We start from the raw sequence: 13,610 nt of genomic DNA on the forward strand, positions 1-13,610 counted from the left end.
CACTTATTAGTTTTAATTAAAATTGTATGTATTTTATTTTAACATATTGAAAATAAACCTAAAAAAATTAAATTTGAGAATAATTTATTTTTATTTATAAGTAAAAATATTAAAGGTCTTATATAAATTATATTATTTTCTTCAATTATAATAATTAAATTTTAAAAAAGGCCGCGCAAAGCGCGGGATACTACCTAGTCTTAAGATAATACCGTGTGAAATGAGAATGTGTGCTAAACTCCCCCGGTTGCCTAATTCCACACTCCAAAGAGGCAAAGACAGACACACACCTCTCTTTGCCTTTCCCTTTCCCATTGTCCCCTTCTCTCTACACACACTTCCGTCAACGAAAACAATTAAAACCGTCCTCCTTATTTCCTCCAAATTTAGGGTTTCCTTCCATTTTCCCCCAAATCAATCGCCATGGGAGCTGACGGAGATTCCAGTGCTGCCGCCACCACCACCACCGCCACAGCCACAGTCGGAGATGAGGTTTCCGTCAACATCCGTTGTTCAAATAACACCAAGTTTTCCGTCACAACTTCTCTTGAATCAACCGTCGCAAATTTCAAGGCTGTTGTTGCGCAGAGCTCTGATGTTCCTGCCGATCAACAGCGATTGATCTATAAAGGTCGGATCTTGAAGGATGATCATACCCTAGCTAGCTACGGTAATCTTTTTTCGTCCTTTTTTAATTCTGTTTTTGTTTTGTAATTTGATTGATTTTCCGTCGAATTTTTACGACTTTTGTCTTTGATAGATCTGGACTGGTGGTTAGATTATTAGTTTTGGTTTAATCACGTCTTGAATCGAGTTTTTATCGGTCGTTGGAGAATTTGTGAATAAATGATTATGCTATTAAAATCAAATTCGGATTGCAGTGTTCATATGGCTGCAAATTTTCAGTCTTTGACCTCATAATTGCTGCATTGCCGTTGGTTGAGTTCCTTTGTATTAAATTGAGGGTTTCCAAGGTTGGATTGATAATCGATAGGATTTCGTTAGCTTTAGCTATCCTCGTAAATGGTGTGTTCATGAGTTGATGGTGGTTTCTTGAATAAAAAAGGTTAGGTGTTTAAATCTTCCAGCCCCTTCTTATCCTTCTTTGCATCTATCTTCTCCTTCTTTGCATCTTCCAACCCCTTCTTATCTGAGTTTGCATCTTCCAACCCCCTCTGATTAGAGTTTATCAAACCCATCTTCTTCTTTGCCTCTTCCAAACTCACTGGAAACCCTTTTTTAACAACCAAGACTACAGTCAAATCTTCATTTGTTTCATTTTCCCTCATGAACCTTGATAACTTGCCCCAACTGCGGATCAATCTTTTAAACTCATCAGTAAAATCTCTAACGTCATAACCTTCCATCGTATCCGCTATAGATTCCGCGATATTAGTAAATCTAGCCGACTCCATAATATGAACTACTAAGTTCATAAGTGACCTTCGATTTCCATCATGATAGAAAGTTTGAACGGAGGTTTGAAGATGGACCGAACCTATTTTTTCTAACTCGTCTACATCTTCACGTAGATAGTTCATCCCAAAATTAGCTACCTCAGCTCCTTTCAAATCATCATCATAATCACCATCATCATTATCATCATCATCATCACGTTGGAATCAAAATTAGAGACTGGAGTTGTGGTTTCTGTCACGCTTAAGTTGGATAGAACAAATGGATATTGCATCGCATTTAGAAGAAAAGGAGTGTGGTATCGGTTCAAGACAAAGAAAAGGAAAAGGAAGGAGATTGATGATGATGATGATGATGATGATGATGATGATGATGATGATGATGATAATGATGATGATGGTGATTATGATGATGATTTGAAAGGAGCTGAGGTAGCTAATTTTGGGATGAACTATCTACGTGAAGATGTAGACGAGTTAGAAAAAATAGGTTCGGTCCATCTTCAAACCTCCGTTCAAACTTTCTATCATGATGGAAATCGAAGGTCACTTATGAACTTAGTAGTTCATATTATGGAGTCGGCTAGATTTACTAATATCGCGGAATCTATAGCGGATACGATGGAAGGTTATGACGTTACAGATTTTACTGATGAGTTTAAAAGATTGATCCGCAGTTGGGGCAAGTTATCAAGGTTCATGAGGGAAAATGAAACAAATGAAGATTTGACTGTAGTCTTGGTTGTTAAAAAAGGGTTTCCAGTGAGTTTGGAAGAGACAAAGAAGAAGATGGGTTTGATAAACTCTAATCAGAGGGGGTTGGAAGATGCAAACTCAGATAAGAAGGGGTTGGAAGATGCAAAGAAGGAGAAGATAGATGCAAACTCGGATAAGAAGAGGTCAATTATTCGGAAGTTTACATAAAATCTCTTTGCTTTAAAACTGACCATGCTACTTGTTTATTATGGGATGAGGATTTATCAAGTGATTTTGTACTCTTAGTCATATGAACCTGCCACCACATGCACATGAAGCACGTTTTTTAGTCAATGAATTTGTAACTATCAAGATGAAATTTGTGCAACAATGCCTGTTTTTGAGCTTTGAAGACAGCTAGTAGGAATAGGCATAAATAAGGGTATATAAAACAAATAAAAGAGAAGTTTTGGAAATTATACAGCTGTGTGCCTAGGCAATTTCTAACTTGAATCTGCCCCTATGTGCAAGGCACGCTAAGGGGAGCCGTTTGGTGTTTTGGTTAGCACCTCATGTCATGGCACCTAGGTGCACCCAAGCCACATTTTTATAAATACTATGATGTGGCGTTTTACCTATTTGTATGGCTTTCCTTTTTATTATTTTTATCTCTTGAATAATGGTTTACAACAAGGCAAGCTCTTTTCTTTTCTGTAGAATAAAGAAATTCCATGCAAAATTCTCACACCACATTACTAAGGTTCTTTTTAAGCTTACACTAATCGGGCATTTAGATTCCTGTAAATCCAGTGCTTCAACTTCTTCTTTCCAGTTCACTGAACATTTTTATTTTTTTTGCATTGCACCTTTTGTTACAATTGCTTTTACTATTAGTTGTGTTCTCTACTTATATTGAACCTTCCTAGATACTCCCTCTGTCTCGGTCATTTGTTGTCCTTTTCCATATTTGGGAGTTAGTTGTTGTCCTTTCTATTTTAAGAATGAACTTAATGAACAATTTGATCATTCACACTCAATTTGTTCCACTTGTCATTTAGTAATTGGCCCATTCCTCTTTCCTTGGTCTTTGTGCCAAAACCAAAGGACAACAATTGACCGGGACGGAGGGAGTATGACTTGTGGGCATACACATATGATATAAACTTCAACTCTCTTATTTTGTAGGGTTACAAGCAGATCATACCATTCATATGGTTCGTGGCTTTGCTCCATCTGCTGCAAACACACCTTCTGGTACTGCAAACTCTGGGACACCTGATACCACTCCTGCTGCTGCTGCTGCACGTACTACCGCCCCTACTGAAGGTGGAGGCTTGCCAGGTTCTGGTCCTGGGGCATCCTTATTTCCGGGGCTTGGGTTGGGTGGTCTTGGTGGGACGGGTGCGTCTGGCTTGCTTGGAGCTGGAATCCCAAATATTGAACAGATGCAACAACAATTAAACCAAAACCCAAATATGATGAGAGACATAATGAATATGCCTGCCATTCAGAGTTTGATGAATAATCCTGATCTTATGCGGAACATTATTATGAATAACCCCCAAATGCGCGATATCATTGATCGAAATCCTGAGCTTGCACACATTTTGAATGATCCTAGCATTCTTAGACAAACCCTTGAAACAGCTAGGAATCCTGAACTCATGCGTGAGATGATGCGGAACACTGATCGAGCAATGAGCAATATCGAATCATCCCCAGAAGGATTTAATATGCTTAGGCGGATGTATGAGAATGTTCAGGAACCATTTCTTAATGCCACCACGTTGGCTGGGGATGCGGGAAATAATAATTCGAATCCCCTCTCTGCTCTATTGGGGACTCAGGGTGCTGCTGGTGGGCAACAGAGAGATGGATCTAACAATCCACCTGCAACAGGAGCAGAATCTGCTGTTCCTAACACCAATCCACTGCCCAATCCATGGAGCAATACTCCTGGTGAGTTATTTTCCTTTCAATCGCTTACATTGTTGATACTTGATAGATGAAGTGTTTGTTTCGGATCCCTTTAATTATTGTTGCTTGCCTGTGACCTAGCTTGTACTCCCATGTAAATTTCCACTCTATTTTTTAAGCATGTCAAAGTGGACTAATATTTATGGAGAAATTTCCTATTATTTAAAATGTTGTTCTGTTTCCTATTCTGATTCTCCAGCGTTCACCATGTGCTCTGTTAATGATATGAAATTAAGTTGTTAGTACATGGATGTCCAAGTCTCAGTTAGATTATCGTTAATGTCCACTATTTGTTGTTGTACTACTGTATTAATCTTGATCAGCCATCAGAAGGTCCAACTTATTTGCTCCTTGATCTTATGCAAACTGAGTCTGTCCTACAGGAAATAGGATACAGTCTTTGATCCTCATAAGTAAAGTAAATTACACAGGGTATTGTTTCTTATCCAGTCCTTTGGATTTTTAATTGTTGGGCGTGGTGTGAGTTGTGAATTTGTTTTTTTTTTAAATCTACATCATCAGCTGACTGACTATATGTATTCTTTGTACGATTTTAGGAGGCACCCAGACTAATAGTGCTCAAAGGACCAATCCCTCTGGTGATGCAAGGGCAGCTCCTTTGGGAGGCCTAAGTAGCCTTCCTGAGTTGGATCAAATGTTTGGTGGAATTCCAGATTTATCTTCTGTATCTCAGATGATGCAAAATCCAGCTATGTCACAGATGATGCAGGGTTTGCTCTCCAACCCGCAGTACTTGAGTCAGGTATTTGTATAAACTTCATTTTGCGAGGATGTTCCCTTTCGGTCGGAGAGTTTACTGTTGTTTTTTGAACTTCAGATTGTCAATATGAATCCACAACTCCGGGCTATGACTGAATCAAACCCTCAGCTTCGAGAAATGATGCAAAATCCGGAGCTTCTTCGTCAGCTGGCCTCTCCTGAGATGATGCAGGTAAATTGTTGTTTGGTTTATAATGCTGTACAATTGGGGGTTTCCGGAGCTGAATTATACTTTCTAAGAGAGTTTTTTTTGTCTTCCTGGCCGTGCTATGCTATATAGCTTCCAAAATATTTGACAAAATTACTTTGTACGTGTTTTGGAGTAGTGAGTAATGATTTGTGATAGGCTATGCATTGCATTTCTACCATAGCTATATACCTTCATTGTTATCCCAACCTTAGAGACTACTTATCCTTGGGAGTGATTTCAGAATGTAAACAACCTCAAGTTTTTTTATTTTGTCCCCCTCTCTTTTCGGCTATTTGTGCAATGTTCTAATTTGGGTTACTTGATTTTTTTTTTTGTCTGCAGCAAATGACGTCTCTGCAGCAGTCACTTTTCTCTTCAATGAATCACCCTCAGACAAACCAGTAAGTGAAGCTTTTACTCAGCTGCTTGCTGAAGCCATAGCTGTCTTGAAAATTTTGAAGTGCTTCACAATTTTTTATGGATTAATTAATAAGAATAATCCATACTATAAAGGCCCTTCTAATAACACTCCAACCTACACTTTAATCCAATTTAATCCCTCCTATCCCCGACCCTTCCCATAACACACTTACTTAATTTAATGACCTGTTGTTTTAGGTCGCCTATTCTTCCCCCTTATTTCTCTCTTATAAACCTGACTGCCATCTTTCCTTGTTGTACAACCGTCATCTTCATCACTGCTCTTTTTCTTCATCTTCAACTTTTTTTTTATCTCTTGTATTTTCACCCCTTCATCCTCACTATTCATCTCCTTTTTACACTCCTATTACCCCATTTTAATCCAGTAATTAGAAAAAGTTGAAGGATAACATTTGCCATTGCAATTAATTAGAAAAGTTGACTACACATTGTTTGTCATCCATAACAATGTTCCAAAATATCATATTGAACACTACATTTTAATAGTCTTTCATATCACACAAAATCAAGATTAAAGTGGATTATACCAAGTTTAAAACTACAATAAAATAGATTATTAAAACTAAATAGTTTAAATTAGGGTAAAAACTACCTTTGACATTGGTGGTAACTGGTAAAGATTAATGATTCCTGGTGAAGAATGAAAATGAATGTCGAAGTAGATTAGATGAATGTTGCCAGTTATATTAATGGAATCAGATGAAAATTTAAGAGGGATAGTTGGAGGATTAATGGGGTAATGTTGATTAACAAAGAAAGGAGAAGTGGACAGACAAAGACAGGGGTGTGTTCAACACACTTTTTTTTTTTTTTATTTAGAAAAACACATTTTAGTGTAATTTAAAACAATGGTAACCTGTTTTTCAGGTTGCCCTTCTCTAGGGTGTGTTATGGGAAGGGTAAGGGATAGGAGGGATTAAATTGGATTAAAGTGTAGGTTGGAGTGTTATTGGAAAGGTCCTCATAGGATGGATTATTCCTATTAATTATTCCCATTGAGCTTTCCTCTGTGAACTGTGAAGTGATGAATACGTGCATATCTAACTTAGGGTGGGACACCTTAAATTGCTATGCAGGCTAGAACTGAGACTTTTTTTATAAAATTTGTTTGAAGTTGACTGTAAAATTTTGGACAGTACTTTTGTTGTTCTGAAGCCTAACATTTGTCTGTTGTTTTTAATACTAGTGAAGTTTGTGGTCGTTTCTTTCCTTCTTTATTAGGCAAGTGCTTGGCTGCCATTTGTGTCCGTTTCTTGATTTAACTTAACTTGATATCTTAATAATCTAATGTAACAATACTGTAAAGTGAGCAATCTCAACTTCTGAATTTCAAGGTGAATGGAATGGAGCACAAGATAATGCTAAGTAACCTTTATTTTTTTGGTGATCTAAAGGGTAAAAGCATGTCATAAACCAGTACCTCTCCTTGTTTTGTGTTTACTACCAGCTAACTGTCTTGGACTAGGGTTTAAACTATTTTATTCCACTTACAATATGTGTGATGCATGCAAGGGTCAGCGGTCACCTAATTTACAACTATCTGTCTCATCCCAAACCTGAAGCAGTAAGTTAGGGGTACACGTACACCGTTTGCAGCTTGACTTGCCTGCAAATTGTTTGACGAGTTTGTTTTGTTGTGGGGTGGTTGCTGCATATGTTTCCATCTCTGGGTATGGTATTGGAGATTTGGAGCAATTATAGGGCGTAAATCATTGCTGAACATTTGTGAAATGAACTTGTTTCTTCAGTGACCCTTCAGCTATGCTAATTAATTTAAGATTAATACTAATGTATCTTGTGGTCAGGTTACATCTTCTTCTTCAGAAAGTAGTAATAGTCTAATATAATTTGACTTGAAACTTTTTTTTTTTGTTATTCTTTTATTCATTTCAGAGATCCATTGCAAGCTGGTGGTGCTGCAGGTAGTTCTGATGTCTTTCATAGTCAACACGTAGTTTTCTTTCGGAGGCTTTGGTTCAATTTTATATAACCAATATATTTAATTCACAGGTAATGGAAACAACATGGGGCTGGATATGTTGATGAATATGTTTGGTGGTCTTGGAGCTGGCGGGTTAACAACACCAGAGAATTCAAATGGTTCAGCTTTTTCACTTTTGATGAACATATATGAAACTATCCCCTTCATCCTTGAATAATACTTTGCTGGTTTGTTTTGCACAAAATTAAATAAGAAAAATAATAAAATGTGGATGAAAATGCAAGTTAATGGAAGATTTCAAAAGAGAAGTTTATGTATGGACACCTCATAGTGGAAATCACAAAGTTTGTTCATTTAAATGGTGTATGGCGTGACCAGCAATATCCCACTTCTGAGTTCTGCTTTATCTTACTGATGATACATTATTAATGTGCAGTGCCACCCGAAGAGCTCTATGCAACTCAGCTAACTCAACTTCAAGAAATGGGCTTTTTTGACGCTCAAGAGAATATAAGGGCTCTTCAGGCTACCCGTGGTAATGTCCACGCTGCTGTGGAGCGTTTATTGGGGAACATGGGTCAGTAATTTTCAGGGGTTTCTTCTAGATAACAAAAAATACACTCCTGTGGATTCTGTAAGACTGGTACATTGATAGTAGTGTCTCGCTGAAGCCGGGAAAGAAAGACATGCTTGGATCCTGCAGTTACACCTTGGGCTCGTGAATAAGCAAAAATCCGTACACAACATGCGAGTTGGACTCAGGATATAGGCTCGTAAATCATATCTCCACTCGACACTATCCTCCCCCTCCCCCCTATCCTCCCCTTCCTCCTTTGCCCGCCGTTACAAATTTCTGTACATACATATTTTAATTGCTATTCTGCGGACGACTTTTATTGATTTTTTTTTTTCCGGGCTTGCACAATCACATGACCAGAATGCTGCTGCTGGTTCGTTATCGAGTTTCCGGGTTGTTTCATTGAGTGGAATTTTTGCTTGAATGGAAACACAAGCTGAATGAAATGAATTCATGGATTTGGATTTAGTTTCTTGTTTCATTATTTTCTCTCATTATTGTGCATGTTTATAGTTGGATCTTAGGGATAGCAACGGCCTATTATCTCGAGTGCGTGGGTTTGTTTATATGGCTTTGATAATGCTAAAAAATTAGAAAAAACATGCTAAAATATTAAGCCACAAGTCTCAGTTTACATTTTACTCACATGGTACCCAACTACACACCTTATAAAATTGCTCCGCTTATTTTTCCTCCTCTGAGGTTCTCTCATTTCTTTACTACTCTCCTTTCTCCTCTCCAATGTCTCCCTCCGCTACCATCCAACAATGCCCACCAGCCCAGCACCTCCCTCCACCGCCTACGATTACCATCCATGGCCCTCAACCACTATTGTTCGTCAGCCCACTACTCTCACCTTTCCACCCCCATTTTTTTTCAAGAGTCTTATAACGATATTCCCAAATAACTAGGTGTGTTATTATTACAAGTAACCGTACATATCAAACAATCAAAATACTTAATTGAATTATTAAATAATACAACCAATTACAACATTTATCAAATTAATTAACAATTCTGCCGTAGAAATCTAAATTAAATTATTAACTGAGTAGTGACTATGTTGTTGAGCTCCATTTGTAAAAGTAATTAGGTTTTTAAAATCAACGAAGAAAATAATACTTTTAATCCATGAATGATGCATAGATGAAAGCGAAGGAGGTAGTAGTGAGCAGTGACAATGTTGTTTCCTTAATATCGAGGATGATGATGACGATTATGATTATGATGAATGTCTTCATGGAGTAAAAGAGATAGGGCAAAAAGAAAGAACATGGAGGACGAAGATCATCTATAAAAAGAAAAAATAAAGATATAAAGAAAGAAAAAGAAATTCCTAGGTTAGTCATGACAAACACAAAATGTTGAAGTTTAGGTACTTTTGAGCAAAAAAATGTTGGAACTTTAATTCGGTAGCCTAGTACAATTTTGATGGGCTTTATAAAACAGTGGGCATACTTTCATATAATCACGTTACACATTATCATTTGCAAGAAAATGGGCAGGGCTTTTGTTAACCTAATGACTACCCTGTGCGTGAAGGAATTACTTAACACGACAATAACTCGACGGGAGTGGTTGTTTGGTTCAAAGTATGGAATACAATTGAGATGTTTGGTTTGATTCTGGAGTGGATAGAGTAGTACTATTGATATGGTCGAATGAAGTTAGAAACTTGGGTGTATATATATATATATATGAGTGAGATTCCAAGGGGATGAAATGAAGTTAGAATTCATTGGGGATATCTAACTCCATTCTAAAAATCTCCAACAAAATACTAAAATGGATTAAATTCATTCCAAAATTTCCAACCAAACACCAAATTGTGCCAAACACCCCACCAAGCCACACTTATGACCGTCACAAGTTTGTGACCTCTCACAACCTCTTCCCCACTTGCTCTTCCAATTGCAGCTTGTGAGAGGTCACAAGCTTTTAACAAAATCCGTCACAAATAAATTTGTGCTGAACACCCCATATGTCCGTTATTATTACTCCTACAATGCAACTATATTACAACAGTAGGTCTTATGAGAGGTCGTCTCGCACTAATTTAGTTTGAGACTTAATAGGAAAAAAAGAAATTAAGTGGGTCCCTCACTCTATCATGTGAGAGGTCTTTCAATAGCGCTATTGAGAGACCGTTTCTCCGAAGGTTTTGTTATATTACAATATCCCAATATGTTTTCTCTTTTTTTTTTTCTTTTTTTTTTTGTTGGACCTGTTGTTACCCATTCATTTATACTGAGCCATTTAACTTAAAAGTAAACTTAATGCGACCGAAATTTTAATTTAAAAGGCATGGCCAATTGGCCATAGTGAATTAACTCATACGCTCATACTACGAGGTTATCAATATAATAATTTTTATTACCGGAACACTTTGCAACTGGATTATTATAGTATTCAGCTTTGTGTAGCAATAATCAGATGAGTAAGCCTCCTTTAAAACAGTTTTACAATATCACATTGTAAAATCATATAACAAGAAGATCTTAATTCTCTTTTTATGAAAAGTGGTTATTGGTGGTAGTTATTTTAGTGAGAAGTTTTTAAATAAATAATCACTTATTTTTATAAATTATAATACTGTAATGTTTATGTAAAACGGTTATATATAAAAATGGTTGTAACCAAATATTTAAGCAGTTCCTGTAGTTAGTAAAGTGTGCAATTTGGTCGGGAAGAGTTGATGAGTTCCTAAAAGAGTGATCAAAGTTACATACATGTTCCCTAACAAGGACCACTTGTTCATCCCCACTTTCAAAGGCTGTCATACTTAATCTAGATTCAACCTCGTTAATCAAACATTTAATCAATTATTACCATCTTGATTTAAGAATCTAATCCCTTTTTTTATACAATAAAAGATGGTAAATGGTATTAGTTGGTGACTTCATGATTGCTAAGAGTGAACTCGATCTTGTTAACCCTTAGATGAACAATTACGTAAATGCAAAAAAAAAAAAAAAAACAGATTATGTCATATTTGACTGGATTTGAAAACAGATTATAAGTATCAACTCTTATAATTTTATAAATTAAATTAGTTTGTATGTGTTCTAGTTATTCCTTCCTATTTAGGTCAATTTTATATTTTTTTGGTTACTAGATATTCTCATTTACGACTTTATTATCGGACTTAAACTTAATACGGGTCAAACATTATATCACTTGTGTATAAATAAGATAAATATATTATTTTTTCCTATACATTCTTGTATACACAAGTGGTATGTACTTAACTCTGCTTAAGATGTCATTTTAAAGGAGATTTACTACTCTTGTAATTATCCCAAACCTCGACTATTGTCATTCCACTGATGAATTGTTCTTAATTCAAATGATCGACCTCAGCAATCCATGGTAACGTGAACTAAAGCTACTTTATTAATGTTAATATGTTGTTATTAGGCAAGTGTTATCAATAATATAATGACATGTTGGTACTTGGCACATACTAGTTGATAATATAGTATTCCGTACAGTTGAAGATAGAGCCTTTGATTATGAACCTACGAAGTATATTATTGTACTTGGTTAGAACATACGTGCGCTACAGCCTACGATTAGAAGCATAAACAAAAAACAAAATAAATGGGTCCTCTACAGTTTTCATCGGTAAAGTTTTTTCAAAGCGTCTTGTTTATGACGGTCACTATTCATCACAAGCTTGTGACGGATAGTGACTCTCTCACAATATGAAAGTGGGAGGGTAAGTGGGGCGCTCTATTTTCGTCCCACTTGCCCTCCACTTGCAATTGTGTGAGAGGGTCAGCTTGTGACGGATAATATCCGTCACAAATGAGAAATTACCAAGTTTTTTTTGACAATAATTAACCGCTATAGAAATAAAACGAGTCTACAAAGTTATAGTATAAACAAGGGACAGCTGAAGACCCCTAAACTACCAGAGAAGTAACTAATCGAATGAAAATTACAAATAGATGAAACAGAAACTGAAAGACAACTCTTGTTGAACAATGGAAGGTAGTAGTAGTCGAACGGAATTAGGTGAGTCACATTCCTTTTAATTTCCTTGGCTACTCTAAAGCCCTGTTCTTTTGGACTTAAAGTCACTTAATTTAAATTCACTTCAGATCCTATAAGTTCAGTTCAGTTCAGTTCATATCCTATAAGTTCAGTTCAGATCCAATAAGTTCAGTTCAGTTCAGATCCTTTAAGTTTAGTTAAGTTCAGATCCTATAAGTTCAGTTTAGTTCAAATTCTATAAGTTCAATTCAGTTTAGATCCTATAAGTTCAGATCCTATAAATTTAGTTCAGAAAAGTTATATACATAGTATTATTTTTAAAAACCGACGCAAAAACATTTGACATTATTAATTATTCGATACATGTATACATTATTATTTTTTTAAAAAAATTATCACCCTTTTCATTATTTTTTATCGTAATGTAACCGTAGTATAAGGTATGAACAAAACAATGTATACAAAGCGGAAAATGTTACTTCATATTATTTTACCTTGTATTTTAGACTATACAAGTATTTTTTTTATCGGTGTTCTCTCTTGGCTGACCACTAATTTCTTGTAAAAAAATTGTTTAATCTCAATAAAAGTTTGCGTTTTATTATTATTATTATTATTATTATTATTATTATTATTATTATTAAAATAACAACCAGATTAATAATAATAATAATAATAATAATTAATATTATTAAGTTAAATTAATTTAAGTTAATTTAAATTCGAATCGTGTAAGTTCAGTTCAGATCCTATAAGTTCAGTTCATTTCAGATCTTATAAGTTCAATTCAGTTCAGATCCTATAAGTTTAGTTCAGATCCAATAAGTTCAGTTCAGTTCAGATCCTATAAGTTTAGTTCAGATCCTATAAGTTTAGTTCAGACCCAATAAGTTCGATTCGATTCGATTCGAGATCATATAAGTTCGATTCGATTCGAGATTCTATAAGTTGATTCGAGATCCTATAAGTTGATTCGATTCGATTCGAGATCCTATAAGTTCGATTCGATTGAGATCGATCCATTTCAGTCCAAAAGAACAGGGCCTAACATCGTATCTGCAAAGAAAAGGCAATTGATCGAAGGAACCCGATTATCTTCTCTTCAACTTAGCCGACCGAGCCATATGACCGCGGCCAATGAAATGCTCAACTTTACGGCTACATTTCCTTCTCCAAATCACCCGGACAACTACAAAATTAAATGGGATATTCTATGGTGTATCCTCTGTTTTTCAGTTTTCTATGTTGTACCCCTTTTTTTTTTATATTCTACATTGGTAGGGTATAAGACTAGGTCGCTAAATACTAGAATTAAACTACCAAATTAACAATTTACAAACCAAACTATACTCTAGATTACTCTAATGGATAAAGCAATATAGTGCAAGTAAGGGTCGATCCCAAGAGAAGGACTTTTAAGCTAAATACTTGAATTGTAAACTATTGAATACTAATGACAAGTTTATAAACAAACAATGGTTATCAACAATGACAAACAATCGATAAACATAGATAGGGGGGGGGGGTTGAGTTGATTGGTAACATGAAACAAAGTAAAATTGCAATCTTTGTCTAACAAGCAATATAACAAACACT

The 13,610-nt window shown here is 35.8% G+C and overlaps 1 protein-coding gene across 1 annotated transcript; it reads left to right on the forward strand.

The window, feature by feature from the left end:
* Positions 1-230: 230 nt before the first annotated feature.
* On the forward strand, positions 231-8,486 carry LOC141599601 (ubiquitin domain-containing protein DSK2a-like). The gene is made up of 8 exons (XM_074419668.1): positions 231-670; positions 3,297-4,070; positions 4,646-4,851; positions 4,927-5,040; positions 5,401-5,459; positions 7,393-7,421; positions 7,510-7,599; positions 7,878-8,486. The coding sequence occupies exons 1-8, from the start codon at positions 424-426 to the stop codon at positions 8,024-8,026; spliced, it is 1,668 nt and encodes a 555-aa protein (XP_074275769.1). The 5' UTR covers positions 231-423; the 3' UTR covers positions 8,027-8,486.
* The last annotated feature ends 5,124 nt before the right edge of the window (positions 8,487-13,610 follow it).

Source organism: Silene latifolia, chromosome 9 (genome assembly GCF_048544455.1).
Source record: "Silene latifolia isolate original U9 population chromosome 9, ASM4854445v1, whole genome shotgun sequence".
Classification (NCBI taxonomy): domain Eukaryota; kingdom Viridiplantae; phylum Streptophyta; class Magnoliopsida; order Caryophyllales; family Caryophyllaceae; genus Silene; species Silene latifolia.